Source organism: Erinaceus europaeus, chromosome 7, assembly GCF_950295315.1.
Source record: "Erinaceus europaeus chromosome 7, mEriEur2.1, whole genome shotgun sequence".
In the NCBI taxonomy this organism is placed as follows: domain Eukaryota; kingdom Metazoa; phylum Chordata; class Mammalia; order Eulipotyphla; family Erinaceidae; genus Erinaceus; species Erinaceus europaeus.
In genome coordinates this window covers 27,783,683-27,808,558 of record NC_080168.1, presented here as the reverse complement: position 1 = coordinate 27,808,558, position 24,876 = coordinate 27,783,683, and the positions used below count along the sequence as shown (strand labels likewise).

The window sequence follows — 24,876 nt, the reverse complement described above, 5'->3', positions numbered from 1 at the left end:
CATGTTACAGTGCACAAGGACTCAGGTTTGAGCCCCCAGTCCCCACCTGCAGGGGGAAAGCTTCACAAGCAGTGAAGCAGTGAAGCAGTGTTACAGGTGTCTCCCTGTCTCTCTCCCTCTCTATCTCCCCCTACCCTCTCAATTTCTGGCTGTCTCTATCCAATAAATAAATAAAGATAATAAAAAATATAAAAAGAAAAAAGAAAATATTGCAGGGGCAAGCAGTGGTGTACTTAGTTGAGTGCACATATTACCAAGTGTAAGGACCCAGGTTTGAGTCCCTCTTCCCCACCTTCATGATCAGTGAAGCAGGTCTGCAAGTGTCTCCCACCTTTATTTTTCTCCCCCTCCCCTGTCAAATTCTCTCTGTCCTATCAAATAAGATAGGAAGGAAGGAAGGAAGGAAGGAAGGAAGGAAGGAAGGAAGGAAGGAAGGAAGGAAGGGAGGAAGGAAGGAAAAAAGAAAAATGGCCCCTGGGAATGATGGATTGGTAGAACCAGCATCCAGCCCCAGTGATAACCCTGTTGGCAATTGAGAATCTATATACTGCTGTCATAATGTTCAAAGTTTTGATTTTACATTGTGATGCTCATAATCACATTCTTTTGAAGCTGCTTATTACATTCTTACTGATTTTTGTTTTGTTCTCATGCTTATATTTTATGTTATAGTTTACCCTCATCTTCATGAGCAGGGAAAAGTAGTGCTTGAAACTTCAGTCACTTTTTGTTTATATTATTTTTAGCTTTTTGTTTGTTTTATTGGGGGGTTTAATGATTTATAGCATAATATTTAGCACAACCTCTCATCTCCTCTTGATTGGGATCTAGGAGACACACCAGGACCCCAGTGTCCCTTCATCCTGTCCCTTTTCCCTCCTTCCCAGAGTCCTTTGCTTTGGTGCAATACACCATACCCAGACCAGGTTTCACCTTATGTTTTCCCTTCCTGTCCTTTACTCTTAAGTTTCACCTATAAGGGAGATCATTTGGTATTGTTTTTTCTCTTTCTGGCTTGTTCCATTCAGCATGATGAACTTCTAGTTCTGACTGTAATGTTGCAAATGAAATAGCCTCATCATTTTTAACACCTGCATAGTACTTCATTGTATATATGTATCACAACTTCCTTCGCCATTCATCTGTTATTGGGCATTGGAGTTGCTTCCAAGTTTGGGCTATTACAAACTATGCTGTTATGAACATTGTTGTGCATAGATATTTCTGGATAGCTGTTTGTTTTCCTCAGGTCTGTGGTTAGTCATTTATTTTTTTAATTAGTGATTTAATACTGATTTACAAAATTATGAAATAACGGGTATAATTCCACACCATTCCCACGATCAGGATTCTATGTCTCCATTCTCTCCATTGGGAACTGCAATAGTTTCCCCACAGTCAAAAACATAGGTTAACTATTATTTCTGTAATTATATTTATATAAATATTTGCCCTTTAAAAAAATATTAGTTCTATTTCTTTTTTTAAATATTAGTTCTATTTAAATGTTACTTCTATTTCTTTTTTGGTAGGACAGAGAGAAATTTCAAGGTAAGACGGAAATAGGGAGGAGAAAGACAAGGAGACACCTGCAGCCCTGCTTCATCATTTATGAAGCTTTCCCCCCTGCAAGTGGGGAGTAGGGGTTTGAACCCAGGTCCTTGTGCACTGTAATGTGTGTTCTCTTCAGGTGTAACACCACCCGGCTGCTGCACCACTGCCCCCTTTTTTATGGTCCTGCCTTCTCTTCCTTTCTAAGTCACACCTACACTTAATGTTACTTCCAAATCTCCTTCCATTTTTCCTCCTCTTCTCTCTCCGGATCCTGATGGAATTGGAGTTCAGAGCCCTCTAGTCATCTTTCCCTAACATTTCTCCCCTTTTGGAGCTATGGGCCGCAATTCTTTTTGGGTTGCAGAAGGTAGGAATTCTGGCTTCTATAATTGCTTCTCTGCTGGGCACTGGCAGGTTGATCCATACCCCCAGCCTGTTGGTTAGTCACTTTTAAAAATTATGTTGTTAATCCATTTATGAGTTTCATTACTCTACCTTTTTGCCTCTTGCCAGAATTAAGAATTTGTTATAATTGGATTTAGAATTTTACATGTTTAATTTCATATTACCATTGCTAATTTTAGTATACTGTACAATAATAAGTTGAGTAATATGGATATTTTTCATGAAAATTAATGGTATCTTTTAGTACAAAATAGCAAAAATCTTAAGTATTTCATATATTTTTTAAGTTTTCTCTTTTTATAACTTTTTTTTGTTAAAAAAAACATTGTAGGAAATTTGGCAAAGCAAAAATAAATCAGTAGTAGTTATCCATTACTCATTCCCAGGATGTCTATACACTTTAGTATGCATTCTTCTACTTTTTTTTCATCTGTTTGTTGACCATTTGATTTTCTTGTGAATTTCCTATTCATGATCTTGAAAGCTAAATTTGAACAGTAGGAAATAAAACTGTGCTCTTACTTAAACTTTAGCAACTGGATCATGCTCAATTTATTTAACCTTACATTCTGGTAAGACATATACTTTTCATTTTTGATCACTAAGTGATTAACAGATAAATGTTCCCATTTTGAGATACATATTAATGGATGTCTGATATTACAGCACAGACATTTGATCTAACCTTACTTTTTAATTACCTATTTTGTTTTGGTTTTTTTTGTTTCAGAAAAGCACAGGTCGACCACATATAATCCAGAAAACCTTGGCAGGACAATACTCGAAGCAAATGAAGAATCTAAGTAAGTTTTAATTAAAAGAATTATAATGTTCCAGGAGTTGTGACTTGGTGAAATTCAGGAAATTAATTTTTTGGAAAGTGAAATTGGTTCAAGAGTTGGGGGTGAGCAGTATGGGTGTGGAGTAGAATGAACTACACCTTTCATATCTCGAGGCTCAGAGAGCTGTTTCCAATGGCAAATATGAAGTATCATGTCTACAAGAGAAGACAGGGCCAAACTTAGCTGGATGATTTACAGTGAGATACATCCTGAACATTGTCTTTTTTTATTATCTTTACTTATTTGGTAGAAACAGCCAGAAATTGAGAGGGAAGGGGGAATATAGAGAGGGAGAGAGACAGACACCTGCAGCACTGCTTCACCACTTGCAAAGCTTTCTCCCTGCAGGTGGGGACCGGGGCCTTGAACCCATGTCCTTGCACATTGTAGTATGTATGCTCAACTAAGTGCGCCACCACCTGACCCCTTTCCTGAAAAGAACAGTTTGCTGCTCTTTTAGTCAGCTTACATGGTCTCTTAGGCTCTGGTCTTGAGGCACCTGAAGCATGCTGATATTGGTTGATGCTTCTTTTATTTTATTCAGGTATGTGAGGTTGAATCTTCACATGAAGGCCAAAAATCTCCAGTAGTTTATATATATATGTATAAATAAGATGCCACATGTTTTTAAAACTCTGAAATCAAAAGGACAAATACCAAATGATCTTACTTATAATAAGCAGGACATAATAAGTAGGGACAGAAGGGAAGAACAGGAGAGGAAACGTGGACTGGAATGGTGTATTGTATTAAAGCAAAGGACTCTGGGGAAGGAGTTGGGGGAGGAGTGGGAGAGAACTGTGGAGTCCTGTTGCATCGTAAAGTTGTACTTAGATGCCAATGATAGCACTGTAGAGCATGAACCCCCACAGTAAAAGAAATAAAGAAAATTCTTAAATCAACATGAAACAGCAGTTTTCGTCTAAACTTTTAACTATTGAGGGACGTTGGTTGTGGGCCAACCCTGAATATACTGATACCTTGATACATTTTGGTTTGGATGATGTTTGGAATAAAATGGCACCTTTGAATTATATTTGTTACCACGTGAATGTGAAATACTGATTGAAAGAGGTAAGTATTTTCCACCTTAGTTTTTTGTCTGTTTTTTTTTTTTTTTTAAATATTTTATTTACTTATTTGTAATGAAAGAGACACAGAGAGAAAGATACACACAGAAAGCTGCCAGAGCACTGCTCAGCTCTGGTTTATGGTGGGGCTGGGGACTGAACCTGGGATTTTGGAGCCTCAGGCATGAGTCTTTTGCATAACCATTATGCTGTCTCCCCAGCCCCTTTTGTTTGTTTTGTAGCTGCTATATATTGTAATGCTCCTATTCCTCCACATGACACTTTGAAAGCCTATGACCGTTGCAGATGCAGTCAAATGTATTTTGATTTTCATTTTTCTCTTGCACAGGCATGGAAGGCAGTGGCCAGTGGCCCTTTCTACCTGAATTGCAGTGGCTGAGAAGGAGAAGGAAGCGAGCAGCAGCGAGTGTGAGTGTGGCCCTGAGCCCTCCTCGGTGGGACCGGTCATTTATTTTTCTCCAACATTATTTCTTAGTGATTTAATAATGATTTATAGGCTTATTAGGTTACAGGGAAATATTTCTTTTTAAATTATATTTTTATTTATTTATTGTTATTCTTGAATAGAGACTAAGAGAATTATAAGAGGGGTGGAGGAGGGAGAGAGGGAGAGAGACAGAGAGACACCTGCAACCCTTCTTCACCACTCGGGAAGCTTTCCTCCTGCAGGTGGGGGGGCCAGGGGCTTGAACCCGGGTCCTTGTGCACTGTAATGTGTGTGCTTAACCAGGTGCACTACCGCCTGGTCCTCATAGGGAAGTATTTCCACATTGCTTCTACTACCAAAATTCTGTTCCCTTTTCCCCCCTGGGAAGTGGGAGGAGGACGCTTTACTCTGTTCCCACCACCACATAGTATCTAAGGCTAACTTAAGGTTTAGATTTGGTCTGTTCCCTTTATAAGCAAAAGCAATAAACAGAAAACACTATTAATTAGATACAGCAGGGATAGTGTTCTTTATTAATCTTTCCTATCAGAATTGTAAATGGTACTCCATGAACCTTGGTAACATATAAAGGAAGGTTTTGTGTTTTTAAAGGCTTCCTTATGAAGATGGCAGTGCGTTTTTTTCCAATCACACTGCAACAAGCTCCCCTCCCCCCCCCACCCCCCCGCCAAATGTGGCTGATATCCAAAATGGATAGGTTTTAAACTGTTAGCACATACATATATTGCATTATAATGAACTTTGAAGCTGAACAGAATGAATCTATTTGACCACGACTATTACTAAATAAAGATCATATGATTATATAATCAACAGCTGTTTTCTAGCACCTCTATATTGATGAATATATAGGGACTTTGTAACTGGAATTATTTTCCTAGTCTGTTTCACAATAGATTATAGAGCTGTAATTATGGGAATTATTTTGTAATTACACAGTGAAAGCTCTGTAGCCAAGAATTAATTCCAGAGCATATAGATTAACATGGTAATTTACTAGATAACTTAATGGGTAATTATACTGGAAACTGCAAATTTTAGATAATGTTTTGCTGAATGTATCTGGGTTTTTTGTTTCTGTTTGGTTTTTTGTTTGTTTTATGAGTGTATCTTAAGGTGAAAATTTTAGGCTATAGTCATCCAAAACCTAGCCACAGGTTATATCATTTTCTTGTAGGAGACTGTCTTTTGAATTATGATGATGTTGTTAAAACATTTATTTTTGCTTATACTTTAACTTGTGGTTGACAATAAGTTTTATATAACCCAGGGATGTTTCACTATAATCCACCACTACCAAATATAAGCTTTCAACTTTCATATGCATAAAGAAAAAGCCACTATTATTAACTTCACAACTTTTATTTTACTTTTTACCTTAATTAATTAATTAATTAATTAATTTTGGAGTCTGGGCCTCTCACATCTATGATTTCACTGTTCTAAACCACTTTTTTCTTCAGATGGAAAAGTAGAGAGATTGTCTGGAAATAAAAATTTAGACGATAGTAATTGCCAATGTTTTTTCTTCTGAGTTGGGTGCTTAAGAATTAGTACATTACTGGGGCAAAGGAAGGTTACTCAGGGCAAGTTGGGGTCCTGGGTCTCTATGGTAAAACTAGATGATGTTTAGCTCAGGGTGAAATGTACTGATCTCTATCTTGGGGAAATGTGGGAATGAACCATTATGAAAACAGAATGCTGCAAATCAACTTGCCTCAATAAAGTGATATTGGAATTAGGAAAAAACAAAAGAAGTAGGACACTGTTATCAGGATTTTACTCCACTGAGTTAATGCTTCTTTTTGATTACATCAGTACCTGTTCCAGATCTAAGGTGTTATTCTTATTAAATGAGAATTGGGTAGGTAAATTGTATATAGGTTGGGAACAATTTATTACAACTCAATGACAAAGAAATATATTTATCTTGACAGAAGCATGCTATGTATATTTTCTAGAATATATATTCTAGACAATTAATATATATGTATACATATATACATATGAGAAATCACATAAACTAGGGAGATAGCACAGTTGACTCATACCTGAGCACCCACAGGCCACGGGTTAATGTCCTGTGCCACCAGAAATGAGAGCTGAGCAGTGCCTGGATCTTTTTCTGTGTCTGTCTGTATTAGAAAAGTGAATAATAAATCTTTAAAATATCTCATTGGGAGTCAGGCGGTAGTGCAGTGGGTTAAGCGCACATGGCACAAAGCACAAGGACTGACATTAAGGGTCCCAGTTTGACCCCCCCTGCTCCATACCTGCAGGGGAGTCGCTTCACAGGCAGTGAAGTAGGTCTGCAGGTGTCTATCTTTCTCTCTCCCCCTCTGTCTTCCCCTCCTTTCTCCATTTCTCTCTGTCCTATCTAACAACGATGACATCAATAACAACAACAATAATGAAAAAACAAGGGCAACAAAATGGAAAATAAGATAAATAAATATTAAAAAATTAAAAGATATATCTCATAATTGGAGAAGTAACTAGTAGTAAGGATTGTGGTTTTGGATATGAGGTTTTGGATATGATCTTTTGTTAGTGATTTAATATTTGTTTATAAAATTATAAGACAACAAAGGTATAGTACCACGTTATTCCCATGACCAGTTTTCTGTGTCCCATTCCCTCCTTTGTAAACTGCAGTAGTTCTCCTAGGGTCACAGATATGGGTTGATTGTTATTTCTATAACTATCCATATTTATATAAATTTGTCCATTTTTTCCTATGGTTATGCCTTCTTTCCCACTTTAAGTCACACCTATACTATTACTAATTCCGAGTGTTCTTTCTTTTTTCCTCTTCTCTCTTGGTGCTGATGTAATTGGGGTTCAGAGCTCTGTGCTCATCTTCCCCTTAACATTTCTTCCTTTCTGGGATTATGGACCAAAAAAAATTGGGGGGTGCAGATAGGAGTTCTGGCTTCTGTAATTGCTTCTCTGCTAGACATGAACATTGGCAGGCTGATCCATACCCTGTCTTTATCTTTCCTTAGTGGAATAGGGCTCTGGAGAGGGGAGGTTCTGGGACACATTGGTGAGGTCGTCCGCACAGGGAGTTCAGGATGGAATCATAATAGCATCTGTAACTTGGTGGCTGAAAGACAGGCAGTAAGTTATGAGACAGGACAAAATGTTTCATAAACAGGAACCCAAAAAGTAGGAATAGAGTAGATAAGAGTAGGGATCTTAGGGGAAAAAGAAGCTAGAAAGTCTATTTTAGGTATGTTCCAAGGGGCCCATGACTTTAATAATTTCTGCTTGAGTTTGATAGCTAGCATGGAGGTGAACTGAAAATATTGTCTGGGAAGATGGTGTCAGAATTGAGAATAGAACTAGGAAGCTGGGTAAGGGCAGAGAGTAGCTCCCAAACTTGAAGAAAATGTATTAATACTATGAAATGTTTACCACATCAATCTGACCCAGGTATATCCCTCTTTAGCTCAGGAACCCATGTAACCTCTGAGCTGTCAGTCTGAGCTTGCAGTCTGTGGTCACAGCTGGGAACATTCTAGGCTGCACTCATTTCAGGCTGACTCAGCCTCCCTTCGGAAAATAATTCAGTCCCTAATGTTGCTACTTTATAGTAAGGGCAAGGTCCTGGAGAGGCAGGCCCTTAAGAGAGCTTATGGTGACGTTCCTTATGGAAGAGACCAGTGGTGGTGGGGAGAGGGATCTATTAACGGTCTAGTCCCATCATGTTTATGGGGGGAATCCAAGGATTCCCTGACTAGGGCCCCAGGTGATGGGGTGGCCTGCTATTTACCCAAAAAAGCCACTATTAAGGAAGCCTGTCTCTGAAATGTCAACCTTTCAACTCCAACAATCTGATTTGGCCTTCCCTAAGACATGGGACTACCCAGTTACATTTCGGGTGATTTGCACTTGAACAAAGTTACAGATCCTAGATATAAACTAGAGCCTGCAGGACTGGGTACCTGCATAGAGTTATCCACATCAATGACCTTGGGAGAATCACTGCTGTTTCCAGGGGGCATAGAACTCTGGTGGTGGCAATGGTATGAAATTGTGCCACTGTTATTTTATAAATTTTTAAATCACTAATTAAAAAAAAAGATAAATTCTATCAATTACCATTCTGACCATATAGTTTTATTTTTTACAGTCATCTCGTGGTGTCTTTGAAGAAATGAAGTATTTGGAACTCATGATTGTTAATGATCACAAAACGGTAAGAATAAAAAAAATCTGAGTTTTAGGTCTGAGTGCTTACTCAAGACTGACGTTATAGTTAGTCATTGTCATTATTTAAAGCCAAAAAATATTTATCTGCTTTGCTTCTTGAAAATAACAAATAATTCAATATGGTGCTTAAGGATTCTGGATTTCATAGAATTTTCACAGCTCTAAACTTTCCTCTGTTATAATTAACCATTTGCATCTTTTGTATGCCTTAATCTTAAATTCTTATTCTCTTCTGCTTTTTGCTTTTTAAATCTGTGTATATTTGATTATTGCTTTCCATATGTGTTTGGCATGGTTCCTGAATGACGATTTCATGGTTCCCAGTGGTCTTTTTTTTTTTTTCTTTTTTCTTTTCCTTTTCTTTTTCTTGGTAGTGATGGAGAGAAGTGAGAGAGAGGTGGAGAAAGAATGAGAGAGCTAGGAAGGGGGAGGTGCAGGCAGAAAGACATCTATGGCACTGCTTCACTGCTAGTGAAGTGCCCTTCTGTTAATAAGGACCATGGTTTGAACATAGGTCCTCATGGATGGTAAGGTGTGCACTCTACCACTGACTCTACCTGGTCTCACTTTGTAATTTTTTTTTCTTTTTAACTTCATTCCATGTCTTTGTCATACTAACATGTTGTTGTTTTTATTCTACTAGTTATTATGATCCATGTAAAATATGATTATAGGAGATTCATATTTGGACTCGTTTGTCCATTTAAGTTATCTGTAAACAATGATTCACATTCTTAAAATATTGGAAAGTTGAATCATTTGTTATTTTCATCAAAGTAAAATATGACCAACACCAGTTCTTTGAAAATAAGTCCTGACTTATAATATTTGCTAAACTTTTGGGGGCTGGGCAGTTGCAGCCCTGGTTAAGTGCACATAGTACTATTAGGCACAGAGGCCCATGCAAGGACCCAGGTTCAAGCCTCCACTCCCTGCCTGAAATGGCTACTCTTCACAAGTGGTGAAGCAGGTCTCTAGGTGTCTGTATTTCTCTCTCTCCCTATCTCCCCTGTCCTCTCAATTTCTCTCTGTGCTACCTAATAATAATTAGGGGAGGAGATAAATGGCCACCAGGAGTAGTGGATTTGAAGTGCTGGCACCCTGATAGCAGTAATGATGATGATGATGATGATGATGATGATGATGATGATGATGATGATGATGATGATGATGATATTTGCTAAGCTTTGTGGCATGAATGTTGCCATCATGACTGAGGTCACTAAGTAAGGAGCTGAGCAAAGATATTTTTAGCTCTGTCTTGTGCATTGGTGGGAGCTGGCTTCAAGCATCCCATTGTGAGTTTCTTTCTCTCTTTTTTTCTTTATTGCCACCAGGATTCTCTCTGGGATTTGGTGCCTGTATGACAAATCTATCACTTTTGGTGGCCATTTTTTCTTTTCCCTTTTTGTATATGATAGGACAGAGAGAAATTGAGAGTGAAAGGGGAAATAGGAAAAGAGAGAAAGAGAGACATCTGCAGCACTGCTGCACTGCTTCGAAAGCTTACTCCTACAGGTGGTGACTGGAGGCTTGAACTCAGGTCCTTGTGCATGGTAATATGTGTGCCCTAGTTTCTAAATTATGTAAGTCAGTTGTATTTTTTGTTGTAATCATATGATTTTTAATTTGCATAAATCAGTACAATGAATTGTTATAATGAAAACTGTCAGTTTCTGGAGAGATTTATAAAGATGAGGGTATTTTAAGAAGTTCTTAAAAATCAGGTATGTGTAAACATTTTGTAAAAGATTGCAGCAAAAATTAAGATTGTTTTGAAAATCTCTGTTTTTTTGTCTTATTTTAACAAAGCCAAAAGGAGATAGTAGATTATGGGATACATTTATATTTTTATAGAAAGATGGCAATGTGAAATTCTAACCAGTAGACTATACTTAGACCAAGACGTCATATGGAAATGATAACTTAATTTATGTTAAGGTTTTTATTTGTGTCTCTGCTTTCATGACTGTTTCTCATCAATTACCAAGTACTAATCAGTCATGTTGGATATTACTCAATAGAATACTTCTTAATTTTGTACACAGCTTTATTTCATATACTAGTTACATTGAAATAAACTTCCTGATATATGTTAGGAGACGCAGAATCGATAACTATCACAAACATTGCAAGAGGGCCCTTTCTTGTTGTCCAGTCCAGAACTCCGCAGCCAAACATCTTCAGGTACATGTGATATCAGGGAACTGGTGCTTGAGAGTTCAAAGCTTTATCACCACCTCCTAGACCCCTACTTTCTTATTTTGATTTCCACAAACAAGTAGTAAACCAGAACATGAATAAATGTATTTAAATTCACGTGCTGAATTTAACTAAGTTAAGTAGCAATTTAACTTAATTAAGTTAATTAGCACCTACTGTTTATTATTTGGAGGCTTTCTGTTGGGCTCTAGGATGACCATTCCACCAAGAGTACTCATTTTACAATCTTTGTTCTAGATAAAGCATCACAGTTATTTAAATAACTCCTACCCCCTGGGTTAAAATCAAGGTTTACTTTTCACTTTTATTTAAAAGAAAATTTTATAAAGATTGTATTTGTTTAGGAAGGAAAAAAGAATTTGCCACTTTAAATGTGAATTATTTTAAGTAATCTAAAAAAAAGTAAGTTTTATCACAAATGGAGAGCATGCATTTTTCTCTAGGCACAAAATTAGTTCTTATTCATTTCAGGAAACAGAAACATCTACATTTGCATTCAGCCTTTCCTCTTTTATTCAGGGTAACCTAATATTGGGTTCAAATAAAAAAAAAATTCTAATACCTCATTTTGAATGACCACCAAAATACCAATGACTTTCAATTAGAAAAAAAAATTCCTCACTTTTTTAGAAACACTTCAATAACTGGCTGACACAACCTAACTTATGAACCAATTATAATCTTTATAAGGATTTCAAAATATTTCTAAGTCACTTAAGCAAAGTATAATTGATAGAGCTTTTTAAAATGCATAAAAGCAAATGTTTTATTTACATATTTGCTAACTCCTTATGCATAACTCAGTAAGTGTAAGAACACAGTATTTTTCTATCTTAGCCTTATTTACTGGACAGTTTTATTTATCTCTGAGTTTTACTTATCCTAGATAAACTATTTGTCCCCTGTGCTTCAGTTACCACATTCATAAAATGGAAGTAATAGAACGCGCCTCACAGAATTGTGAATAGCAAATGTTTTGTTGCAGGGGAAACACTGTAATTATAGTTTCTACAGAATTTTGAGTGCTCAATTAAATGGAACTTCAGAATGATCATGCCTTGTGGCCAGTATTCCCTTCTTGCTCTCTCAGGAATACTGGACACAATTGATTACATTCTTATTTGAAACATTTTCTTCATTGCTTGGTTTCTGTGAAACACAATGACTTTTCCATTTCACTGGACTTTTTTTTTTCTTTTTTCATTTATTGGATAGGGACAGCTGGAAATTGAGAGAGAAGGGGGTGATAGGAAGGGAGAGAGACAGAGAAACACCTGCAGCCCTGCTTCACCACTCACAAAGCTTTCCCCTTGGAGGTGGGGACCAGAGGCTCGAACCCAGGTCTTTGCGCACTGTAACATGTGAGCTCAACCAGGTGCGCCACCACCGGGTCCCTGGTCATTTCTTCTTAATCTGTTGCCTTGAGAGTTGCTGGGGACCTCTTGGGTTGGGGCTCTCTTTTCTTTCTTTCCTCTCCTAAGTAAAGACTTCCAGTTTCAAGTCTATTAAGTTATGTTGTGACTTCAAATTCATCAGTTTATATCTCTAGCCTGCTGGGTCCCATATTTATCTATCCAACTGCCCAAGTGACACCTATACTTTAATATCAAATTAGGAATCTCACATTTCTATATCAGTGTTCTTTATAATATTTTATTTATTTATTTATTTATTTATTTGATAGAAACTGAGAGGGAAGGGAATGATAGAGAGGGAAAGAGAAAGTAAGACATTTGCAGCACTGTTTCGCTGCTCATGAGGCTTTCCCCCTGCAGATGGGGAATAGGAGCTTGAACCTGGGTCCTTGTGCATTGTAAAATATGCACCCACCTGGGTGTATATTTTACACCATCACCCAGTCCTCGTTTATCAGTATTTTTACCTTCCTGATTCCTAAATTTCTTTCCCCTTAGTCTTTGCCATTATTTTATTTTAAAGATTTATTTGTGTGTGTGTGTGTGTGTGTGTGTGTGTGTGTGTGTGTGTGTGTGTGTGTATGTGAGAGAGAGAGAGAGAGAGAGAATCACTGTGGTATATGTGGAAACTGGGATCAAACTCAAGACATCAGGCATGCAAATCCTGCAGTCTATGGCTAAGTCACCTCTGTAGTCAATTTCATTATTTGTAAATGTCAACACTATCCCCTCCACACATTCAAGTTTGAAATCTAGGAACAATCTTTCATTCTTCTCTTCTTCATCCCCTACAGCTTTGTAGCAGGAAGTTTTATAACATCTGTTTTAGTAGTATGTTTTAATTCTGTGCAGATCTCTTTACAAATGTCCAGTGTGTGCTGTCTTTGACCTAGACTACTGTAAAGTTTCCCAACAAGTTTATCTGTCTTTGTTTCTTAACTCTTTCTGAAGTACTCATTTCATCGCAGGCAGAGTAACATTTTAGAAAGGAAGCTCACATACCTACATGAAAACACTTAACACATTGTGTTTGACTTTTAAAGACCTCATTTTGCTAATTTTTTGACTTGCATGTCATGCTTCTCATCATCATTAAATTATAAGAAAAAAGTCTCCTGAGAGGACAAATTAATGTTCATACACAAAATAAAATTTATCTTAAAATATATGCAGTGCCTCTGCATTCTAGTAATTGGTGTCAGCTAATGTTTTCTTTTTTAGTGATTCATGTTTCTTAGTCAAGATTTTTATTTTAGTGAGCAATTCGTTGGCACTTAGTACATTTACTATGTTATAGAATTGCTTCCCCTCTCTAGTTTCACTAGCTCGGAGACACTTAATGTTGAAATTTTGCTTTTATTTTTTAAGATATCTTTGAAGTTTTTCAGAAATAATTGAGGAATTTTCTGGGCAACTTAAAATATTAAGCTATTGGGGGCCAGTCGGTAGCGCATTAGGTTAAGCACACATAGTGCATAAGTGCAAGGAGCAGCGTAAGGACCTCGGTTTGAGCTCCCGGCTCCCCACCTTCAGGGGAATCACTTCACAAGCAGTGAAGCAGATCTGCAGGTGTTTATCTTTCTTTCCCTCTCTCTGTCTTCCCCTCCTCTTTCAGTTTCTCTCTGACCTATCCAACAATAACAACAATGGAAACAAACAAAAAAGGCCACCAGGAGCTGTGGATTTGTAGTGTAGGCACCAAGACCCAGTGAGGGAAGAAAAAAAAAGTTAAATTATTTACAGTAAGTTTTTCTTATCCTCAGTTAAAAAATATGTTAAAATCCCAAACATTCCTAAGATCAGGATCATATTTTCTGATTCATATATGCACGCTAAGGTTTACTATTAAGAACATATAAATATTGCTTATTTATTTATTTGGCTAGGACAGAGAGAAGTTGGGAGAGGAAAGAAGATGGAGAGGGAGAGAGAAAGACACCTGAAGGCCTGCTTCCCCGCACATGAGGTTGCAGCTGAGTAACTGGGGGGATTGAACCTGGATCCTTGCACCGGCCTTTGCCCTTAACCCAGTATGCCACTGCCTGGCCTCCTAAATAGGTTTTGATTAGATTATGATCTAGCATGACATAAAGTCTGAATCTGGATATATATATATACCATCACAGGTTGGGTAGTATATGAATGGCACACATTTATTTCTCACAGGGATTTCAAGATCAAGACATGGAGTCTTCTGCTTTATAACCTGTACCTTCTCACATAACCATCGTATTCTGTTCTCACTTGATGAAAGGGGCTTAAGATCTTGGTGGAGCTTCTTTCATAAGACATTAATCCCATTTAGAAGGGCTTTATCTCATGACCTCAGCACTTCCAAAGACCCCAATGCATCATTAGGTATGTGAGGAACTCAAAACATTCCAGCCATAGCATATTTTACACCCAACAGTTGTGAGTCAGTAAATGCTACTAAAAACATTATTAGTTTACCATAAGTTACCAGAAGATTTGGTATAAAACTATGAGGTACGTAATCATGAAAACATTTATTGATGGTCTTAGTAACAGGTAGACAGAAAATGAAAGGGCTCACACATATACATATATATATATATACAATAAGCATACACATAAAGAATGTGTGTGGAAGTAGACAGAGGAGGACAAAAAAAGTCTGTGTCCTGGAGTCCTGCTTCCCCAGAGCTCTGCCCCACTGAGAGAGAGAGAGGGAGAGGGAGAGGGAGAGGGAGAGGGAGAGGGAGAGGGAGAGGGAGAGGGAGAGGGAGAGAGGGAGACTGGGCATATGGATCGACCTGCCAACACCAATGTTCAGCGGGGAAGCAATTATAGAAGCCAGACCATCCACCTTCTGCATCCCGCAATGACCCTGGGTCCATACTCCCAGAGGGTTAATGAATGGGAAAGCTATCGGGGAGGGAATGGGATATGGAGTTCTGGTGGTGGGAATTGTGTGGAATTGTACCCTTTTGTCCTATGGACTTGCCGGTGTTTCCATTTTATAAATAAAATAAAGACATCTATCATGTATTACTAGTATAGAAATGCTTTTTAAATTTTTTGGTATATTTTATTTAATAGAGACAGAGGAATTGAGAGTGAAAGGGGGGGAGAGAGAGAGAGAAAGATGCCTGCAGCTTTGCTTCACCTCTCTTGAAGACCCACCCCTCAGCTCTTACAGGGCTTGAATCTGGGTCCTTGCACACTATAATACATGCATGCACTCAAACAGGTGCCGTACCACCCAGACCCTATAGAAATGCCTTTAATTTTTATGAAAGATGTACTGTTTTTATAATTATGATTGAAGATATATTTTTTAAAAGGTCTGGTTTTGATTATGGATAGCTTTTTTCCCCTTGGTTATAATTTAATGTAGCTGCATGGACCAGTAGGGGGCATGGTCCCCCTGTGGCAGACTCATTTTCAAATTGAGCAAACTATGCTTTGCAAAAAAAAAAAAACACCCAGCTCGTCTAATGTTACATCATTCTTCTATCAGTTTACCTGTCTTAAAACTAAGTAATCACAAATGATTGGCACACTTTACTTTTAATTTTTAAAGATTTATTTAATGAGAGAGAGAAAAGTGACCAGAGCACAGATGTGTCATGTGTGGTGCCAGGGGTTGACCCCAAAGTCTCCTGGACGTAAGAATTTTTTGTACTCTATTTGCTGAAACACTTCATTGATCATCATTTTATTATTTTTTATTTTTAAATTTTTTATCAGTGATTTAATGATGATTAACAAGATTGTAAGATAATAGGGGTACAATTCCACACAATTCCCACCACCAGACTTCTGTATCCCATCCCTTCCATTGAAAGTTTCCCTATTCTTCATCCCTCTAGGAGTATGGACCAAAATTCTTTATGGGGTGCAGAAGGTGGGAAGTCTGGCTTCTGTAATTGCTTCTCTGCTAGATATGGACATTGACAGATTAGGTCAATCCATATGCCCCCAGCCTGTTTCTGTCTTTCCCTAGTGGGTAGGGCTCTGGGGAGGTGGGTTCTAGGACACATTGGTGAGCTCACCTGCCAAGGGAAGTCAGGATGGTGTCATGGTAGCTTCTGCAACCTGGTGGCTGAAAAGTGGTAAGATAGAAAGTAGGGGGAGTTGGGCAGTAGCGCAGCAGGTTAAGCGCACGTGGCACAAAGCGCAAGGACCAGTGTAAGGATCCCGGTTCGAGCCCCTGGCTCCCCACCTGCAGAGAGTCACTTCACAGGTGGTGAAGCAGGTCTGCAGGTATCTGTCTTTCTCTCCTCCTCTCTGTCTTCCCCTCCTCTCTCCATTTCTCTCTGTCCTAGCCAACAATGATGACATCAATAACAACAATAATAACTATAACAATAAAACAACAAGGGCAACAAAATGGAATAAATAAATAAATATTAAAAAAGAAAGTAGGACAAATTGCTTAATAATGAGGAACCTAGGGGGTCGGGCGCTGGCTCAGTGGGTTAAGCGCATGTGGCGCAAAGCGCAAGGACCGGCGTAGGGATCCCGGTTCGAGCCCCCGGCTCCCCACCTGCAGGGGGGGGTCTCTTCACAGGCGGTGAAGCAGGTCTGCAGGTGTCTATCTTTCTCTCCCCCACTCTGTCTTCCCCTCCTCTCTCCATTTCTCTCTGTCCTATCCAACAATGAATAGCGTCAACAAGGACAATAATAATAACCACAACGAGGCTACAACAACAAGGGCAAGAAAAGGGGGGAAAAATGGCCTCCAGAAGTGGTGGATTCATGGTGTAGGCACCAAGCCCAGCAATAACCCTGGAGGGAAAAAAAAATAAAAAATAAAAAATAATGAGGAACCTAAAGGTAAGAATAGAGCAGATGGAACTAAGGGTCTTGTTGTAGAAAGAAGCTAGGAAGTCTATTATAGGTATATTCCAAGAGGCCCATGACTTTGGTAATTTTTGCCTGAGCCTGACAGCTAACATGCAGGTGGGCTAGGAGTATTGTCTGGGAAGTTGGTGTCAGAGTTGAGGATAGGATTAGAAAGCTGGATCAAGGTAGAGAGTAGCTCCCAAATATGAAGAAAGTATTTAAGTACCATTAACGGTAGACCACATCAATCTGACCTAGGGCCCATATCTATTCATATTTAGCACAGGAGCCTACATAACCTGAGTCCCTGTCAGTCTGAGCTCGCATTCCATTGTCACAGCTGGAAACATTTTGGGCTGTTCTCACTTTAGGGCCAGTCTTTCTTGAGTGGCAGAGTCTGTTGACCCAGCCTCCCTTGGGAGAGTGGGCGAGTCCCTACCATTGCTGTTGTACATTGAAGACAAGATCCTGTAGAGACCCACAGAGGGCTTATTAGATAATGTTCCTGATGTAAGTGCATTGGTCATTGTTTTAAGTTGTTGTCTCTTTGGAAGGTATTATAGGTTATGACTTGGCATTGACTGGGATATTTTCTCCTCTTCCCCCTTGCTGCAGTATAAGAAGTATCGCTCATCTCATGCTCACACCAACAACTTTGCAAAGTCTGTGGTCAACCTTGTGGATTCTGTAAGTATCTAGGTTTTCTTTTTTTCCTTTTTTCTGTTTTTGCTTTGAGGGCTATCGCTAGGGTTCTGTGCCTGCACTAGGAATCCACTGCTCCTGGAGGCTATATTTTTCCCTTTTTGTTGCCCTTGTTTATCATTGTTGTTATTATTATTGTTACTGATGTTGTTGTTGTTGCATAGGGCAGACAGAAATCAAGAGAAGAAGGGAAGACAGAGAGAAAGGAGAGAAAGATAGACACCTGCAGACCTACTTCACAGCTTGTGAAGCAACCCCCCTGCAGGTGGGGAGCCAGGGGCTCGAACTGGGATCCTTATGCCAGTCCTTGTGTTTTGCCTCATGTGCGCTTAACCCGCTGTGCTACCACCCAGCCCCCAGTATCTTGGTTATCTTACCACCACCACGCCCAAGATGGAATGGTTAATACCTCTACTTACTTATTTTCTAATGTAATGTTTTCTTGGTTAGAGTAAAAATATCACTTGTCAACTCATTTAACTGGAAAAAAAAGAGTGATCTGCTTCACAAAGAGTAGTGTTAGTAGAATTTCAGGAGAATACTGAGTTGTTCTCACGATTCCAAAGTTGTATCAGCATGGTCTCTAAGTGATGTCTCAGCTTCATTTTCACAGGAACAAATGGGAAACCAAAACCCTGGAAATAACAGGTTAGCTCCCAGAAAGAGTAAGCATTGCACTTGATAAATGCAACTCTGGTAATAGCAATAACCAGTTGAGCTTATTGTCATAAGTATATGGCAGAAGAACTAATAATTGTCTTAACTACATGAACCAATATTGTCTTAAAGTTTGGTAATAGATTGACATGGTGTATGCTTATAGAAAATAGGAATTACAATTTTTTAAGGAACTCAAATTTGTTTTCTTAGTTTTCTCATTAGTGAGCTGCTTCATTCTTTATTTCTAGATGACATAATTAGGTGCAATCTTGGACTAATTTGAAACAGCAAAATGAGTATCTCTTTGTAAAGGCTTCTAACCTAAACTATTAATCTTACCAGTAGTTTTCCTCTCATTTTGTTAGTTACCAAACTTTATGTCAACATTTTCTTTTTTCCTGCTTCACGTAGAATTCCACAGTATGAATATCATTTGTTATACTCCAAATAAGTAGTTTTATTTGACTAGTTATAAACTAAATATAGCTTCCTACTTCTGTTAGTATGCAAAATACTATTGTGTCAGCTAAGTCTATTTTTATGGGATATTGTACCTTTCCTCTTAACTGGAAAAAAACAAAACAAAACTTTGTGTAAAGTACCAAATATCTAAATGATACTATTTTCTCAAAAAAGTGGTGGGGGGGCTTTATTTTCTGCCTTTTTAGCAGTCTAAAAATTCCCGTCATGTGATTCAAGACTCAATGCCTGCTGGGTACGACTGATTAAAAGTATAATGTAGGTCAGTGACCACAGAGTATCAGGGAGAGTTAATCCCCCACCTTCAGGAATAAAGTAGGAATACACATGGGAAAGAGAGCATTAAATACAGTTCCCACCCCCCCCAAAAGTTGTTTATGTGATAGCATCTTTGTGTTAGTCACTTCAACTTGATTGATCTTAAGCTTTCTTTGTATTATCTTAAGCAGACTAAGTGGCAAACGCTAGAAGAAGAAGCAGACTAAGTTGTAAACAAAAGGTGCTCTGTTTCTTGTAAAATAGGTTGATTTAGTCTTGATGATATTCCTCCCCTGCCCCCTGTGTTCCACTCATTATATTCTTAATTAGCTTGGAAATAGGACAGTATGGCTTAATGGAAGTTGTTTAATTGTGTGAATTATTTAGCTTCTAGATCCAAATTAAAGAGCAGATACTGGGCCAGAGAGATAGCATAGTGGTTATGCAAAAGGATTTAAATGCCTGAGGCTCTGAGTTTTCAGGTTCAATCCCTGGCACCAAGGTCAGGCAGAGCTGAGCAGTGCGCTGATAAAACAAATCAAAACAAAACAAATACTACCCATGAATTCCCTGGATTCTGCCATCCTTTGTTGAAGGTTAAGTTTATGACACAAATCTACTCTCTTGGACTCAAGTGCATGATTCTCTCGCAGTGTAGTTTTCTTCTCATATAACCATACATCCAGTGACAAACAGGCCCAAGGTGCCTGCCTCAGGATTTTGTTATCTCTCTAACAATCTTCAGGTATCATCAGTCATATGAGACTCAAGAGTCTGTATATCGGGCTCCAGCCTGTGACTACCTCTGAATTTTGGAAAGGTGATTTTTACTGAACTTTTACTTAAAAAATTTTCAGAAGATAGTAGCACAAATGCTGGAGAGGTTGTGGGGACAAGGAAACCCTCCTGCACTGCTCATGGGAATGTCAGTTGGTCCAGCCTCTGTGGTGAGCAGTCTGGAGAACTCTCAGAAGGCTAGAAATGGACCTACCCTATGATCCTGCAATTCCTCTCCTATAGACATATCCTTATGCATTGTAACCTGTGTGCTCAACCAGGTGCTCCACCAGCGGCCCCCTAGAGATATATCCTAAGGAACCCAACACACCCATCCAAAAAGATTTGTATATACCTATGTTCATAGCAGCACAATTTGTAATAGCCAAAACCTGGAAGCAACCCAGGTGTCCCAACGGCAGATGAGTGGCTGAGCAAGTTGTGTTCTAGATACACAATGGAATACCACTCAGCTATTAAAAATGGTGACTTCACCATTTTCAGCCCATCTTGGATGGAGCTAGAAGAAATCATGTTAAGTGAAATAAGTCAGAAACAGAAGACTGAATATGGGACGATCTCACTGTCAGGCAGAAGTTGAAAAACAAAATCAGAAGAGAAAACAGAAAGCAGAACTTGGACTGGAATTGGTATATTGCACCAAAGTAAAAGGCTCTGGGGTGGGTAGTGTACAGGTCCTGGAAAAGGCTGACAGAGGACCTAGTGGAGCTTGTATTGTTCTGTGGAAAAATGGGAAATGTTATGCATGTACAAACTATTGTATTTACTGTCAACTGTAAAACATTAATCCCCCAATAAAGAAATTTTTAAAAAATTCAGAACTTGAGAATGTCATCCCTACCCAGTGTGCTAAGATTAAGATAGCTGTGCAGGCAAATAGATGAGTTGAAACCAAGTTGTGTGATTGTTCCTTCTTTCTTCTTTTGCTCTTGGAAAAAAGAATGGGAGAGAAGGTTGTCCAGGATAAGCTAATCATGACCTCGTGTCTCCTCTCACCTCCCCTTGTGTCGTTCCACTGGCTCTGGATCACTGATCGTGCATGTTTGACCCAGTGTTTTCCTCCTGCACCTGTCCTGTTGTCTGCCTTCAGATTTACAAGGAGCAGCTCAACACCAGGGTTGTCCTGGTAGCTGTAGAGACCTGGACTGAGAAGGATCATATCGACATCACCACCAACCCCGTGCAAATGCTCCACGAATTCTCCAGATACCGCCAGCGGATCAAGCAGCACGCAGACGCTGTGCACCTCATCTCGTAAGTACCCGTAGTCCCACCTTGACCTCTTACTACTTTTAACATATTTTTATTGAGGAAGTCAGGCGGTAGCGCAGCTGGTTAAGCGCACATGGCACAAAGCACAAGGACCGAGGTAAGGATACCGGTTCGAGCCCTCGGCTCCCCACCTGCAGGGGAGTCTATTCACAGGTGGTAAAGCAGATCTGTAGGTGTCTATCTTTCTCTCCCCTTCTCTATCTTCCCCTCCTCTCTCCATTTCTCTCTGTCCTATCCAACAACAAAGACAGACAACAATAAAACAACAAGGACAACAAAAAGGGAATGAATAAATAAATAAATATTTTTATTGAGGTAAAATACATATACACTGTTAATATTCACATCTTAAGTGTTCAGATAAATGACTTTTGTAAATCTCTTTTACCTATCCCACCATTAAGGGAAACTAAATACAGAATATTTCCATGAATACAGAAAGTTCCTTTGTTTAGAACTTATTTATTTTATTTTTTGTCACTAGGGTTATCACTGGGGCTTGGCGCCAGCACTGGACACTAAAATCCACTCTTCTGGAGGCCATTTTTTTCTTTTCTTTTCTTTTCTTTCCTTTCTACTTTGTTTTTATTTGTCAGGACAGAGAGAAATTGAGAGGGTAGGGGAGATAGTTTGAGAGACAGAAAGACCCTTACAGACCTACTTCACCACTCATGAAGTGTCCCCCCTGCGGGTGGGGAGCAGGGACTTGAACCCAAGTTCTTGATCACAGTGATATGTGCATTTAACCAGATGTGCCACAGCCTGGACCCCACTTCATTTGGAACTTTTAGAGTCAATCACCTCTCCCGGGATAGCCACTTTCCAATTCCTACATAGGAGGTATCATCTAGTATACACTTAAGTGCCTGTTGATACATAATTAACTGAACACATTGACATACTACTCAGCAAAAAAAGAAAGGAAGAAAGACAGAAAGAAAGAAAGAAAAGAAAAAGTGTAATCTTGCTATTGGTGACACCCTGGCTAGAAATTAGATGGTTCATGCTAAGCAAAATAAGTCAGAATAAGAAAGACAAAGACTGTGTGATCTCATTCATATTTGAGACCTAAGTAAATAAAGCCAAGAAGAACACATAAAACCCAAATAAAAAACAAATTCTTGGATTCTGAGAGCAGAACTTAAGTTACCACAGGACAGAGGGTAGAGGGGACCCAGTGGACTGCAGTGGATGGTGACTAGCACTTTGGTGGTAGGTGTGATGCGATAAGATGCAATTCAAATGTGAATCTGTACTTCTCAAACATACACAGCACTACAAACCAGTGTAGCCACAACACACACACACACACACACACACACACAAACTCACTCACAAACACTCACGTAAAACTAAAATCAAACTCACAGGTATACGTCAGGAGGAAAATGGTCAGGAGGAAAGACGTTTTTACCTGCATCTCTTTATTGCTATATGAATACATAACTTCACATTCCCCTCTTAGTGATGCCTTTCTGTGTTACATAAAAAGCACAGCGACATAATGATCAGCCTTCAGAGTATATTTCTCCTACCCCTGGACACTCCATTTTTTAACAATTTTTAAACAATATTTATTTATTTTCCCTTTTTGTTGTCCTTGTTTTTTATTGTTGTAGTAGTTATTATTGATGTCATCATTGTTAGAAAAGACAGAGAGAAATGGAGAAAGGAGGGAAGACAGAGAGGTGGAGAGAAAGATGGACACCTGCAGACCTGCTTCACTGCCTGTGAAGTGACTCCCCTGCAGGTAGGGAGCCGGGGGCTCGAACTGGGATCCTTATGCAGGTCCTTGCACTTTGCACCACATGTGCTTTACCCGCTGCGCTACCACCCAACTCCCTGGACCCTCCATTTTTAAGGCCAGCACATGATTCATGACAGCTCCTTCTGCTCCAGCCTTCATTATAGCTGGCAGGAATGGCAGGCAGGGAGACCTGCCATAGGACACACCTTCTAGCTCCACAATGGATGTACTGAAAACTAGCACGCATGAGGGGCCAAGTGGTGGCCTACCCAGTTGAGCACACGTGCTGCCATGTGGTTTAAAGGCCCCAGTTTCCACCTGCTGGGAAGAACCTTCACAAGCAGTGAAGCAATGCTGCAGGCGTCTCTCTCTCTCTCTGTCTCTTTCTCTATCTCTCTACCCCTACCCCTCCTCCTTTGCCTCTCAGTTTCTCCATACCTCTGCCTTTAAATCATTTGCCAGATCTCAGTCATATGACCACACTAAGCTGAAGGAGAGCCTAGCCGATATAACCTTTGGAGATAAAACTACTGAATGAAATAGAAACTTGTTATCACTAGTCAAGGAAGACATTATCCTTTTGTTTAAATATAATGAGTTACCCTCCACTTAGGGTGAAGGTGCTTTCCAATAGTTCTCCAATACATTGTCCTACAACCAATGCAGAGTTCTCTTTTTCTCTAATCTTTACTTGGCAATCTAAAATAATCATAACATTTTTTATAACAAATAGATCACGTCTATGAGAACAATATCCAGGCCATGCTCAGTTTATCTCTGTAATTGCAGTTCTTGTGCCCACTACATGCCTAGTAGGCACTCAGTTACTGTTTGTCCAGCTGAGATTATTTAGCATACCATTGATTTAACAGTACTTAAATACACATTTTTTTCTTTTTAATTTTCATTTTTTTTGAAGGAGCATGGGTATGGTGGAGCCAGATAGCATACTGGTTATGCAAAGAGACTCTCAAGCCTGAGAGTCAATCCCCCGCATCACCATGAACCAGAGCTGAGCAATGCTCTGGTAAAATAAAAAGAATGTTCAGCATGTATTACCATAGTTTATGTCGTTCATGTCGTGGTCCTTTCACTGAGTTCCTAACAGCATTTTCCCCCCATTTTAGGCGTGTAACATTCCATTACAAGAGAAGCAGCCTGAGTTACTTTGGAGGTGTCTGTTCTCAGACAAGGGGAGTTGGTGTGAATGAGGTAAATTTTATCCATTTTCTTCAAATAAAGCATAACCTTTACATATGATCCCTTCACTATGTTCAGGCCTTTTCTTTTTGAATGATAATGACATGAAAGTATACTAATCGTGGTTTATATTAGTAAATAGAGCCCAAAGAGGTTTTCAGAGTTATGAAATGGATTCTTCCGTAGTGATAGGTTTTCATATGTAGTAGGCAAATCCAAAACCCAGGGGTATTTTAGCCTCTGTAGACAAGGTTTAATAAACATACTTCCCCCCTTTAGTTTTTCAGTTATAATGCTCTTTGGGCCATGTTAGATTTAACTCATTTAAACCTGAGTATACATGATTCTATCTGATCATTATCTTTTTTTTCTTCCTTTTTATATATATATTTTTTTAATTTTATTTATTTATTCCCTTTTATTGCCCTTATTGTTTTATTGTTGTAGTTATTATTGTTGTTGTCGTCGTTGTTGGATAGGACAGAGAGAAATGGAGAGAGGAGGGGAAGACAGAGAGGAGGAGAGAAAGATAGACACCTGCAGACCTGCTTCACCACCTGTGAAGCGACTCCCCTGCAGGTGGGGAGCCGGGGTTCGAACCGGGATCCTTATGCTGGTCCTCGTGCTTTGCACCACCTGCGCTTAACCCGCTGCGCTACAGCCCGACTCCCCCCCCCCCTTTTTTTTTAATAGAGACAGAACTTGAGAGGGATGGGATGCCTGAAACACTGCTTCACCACTTGTGAAGCCCTCCCGC

General features: G+C 39.2%; 1 protein-coding gene across 4 annotated transcripts in view; it reads left to right on the top strand.

The window, feature by feature from the left end:
* The window catches only part of ADAM23 (ADAM metallopeptidase domain 23), a 215,902-nt gene that overhangs the window by 129,440 nt on the left and 61,586 nt on the right, over positions 1-24,876 (top strand). For all 4 annotated transcript variants that reach the window (XM_060194041.1, XM_007520191.3, XM_060194042.1 and 1 more), the window contains exons 7-12: positions 2,690-2,762; positions 4,221-4,300; positions 8,476-8,541; positions 17,618-17,689; positions 20,991-21,154; positions 24,047-24,131. In XM_060194041.1, coding sequence (XP_060050024.1) covers positions 2,690-2,762; positions 4,221-4,300; positions 8,476-8,541; positions 17,618-17,689; positions 20,991-21,154; positions 24,047-24,131 — 540 coding nt within the window. The remainder of the gene's footprint in view (positions 1-2,689; positions 2,763-4,220; positions 4,301-8,475; positions 8,542-17,617; positions 17,690-20,990; positions 21,155-24,046; positions 24,132-24,876) is intronic.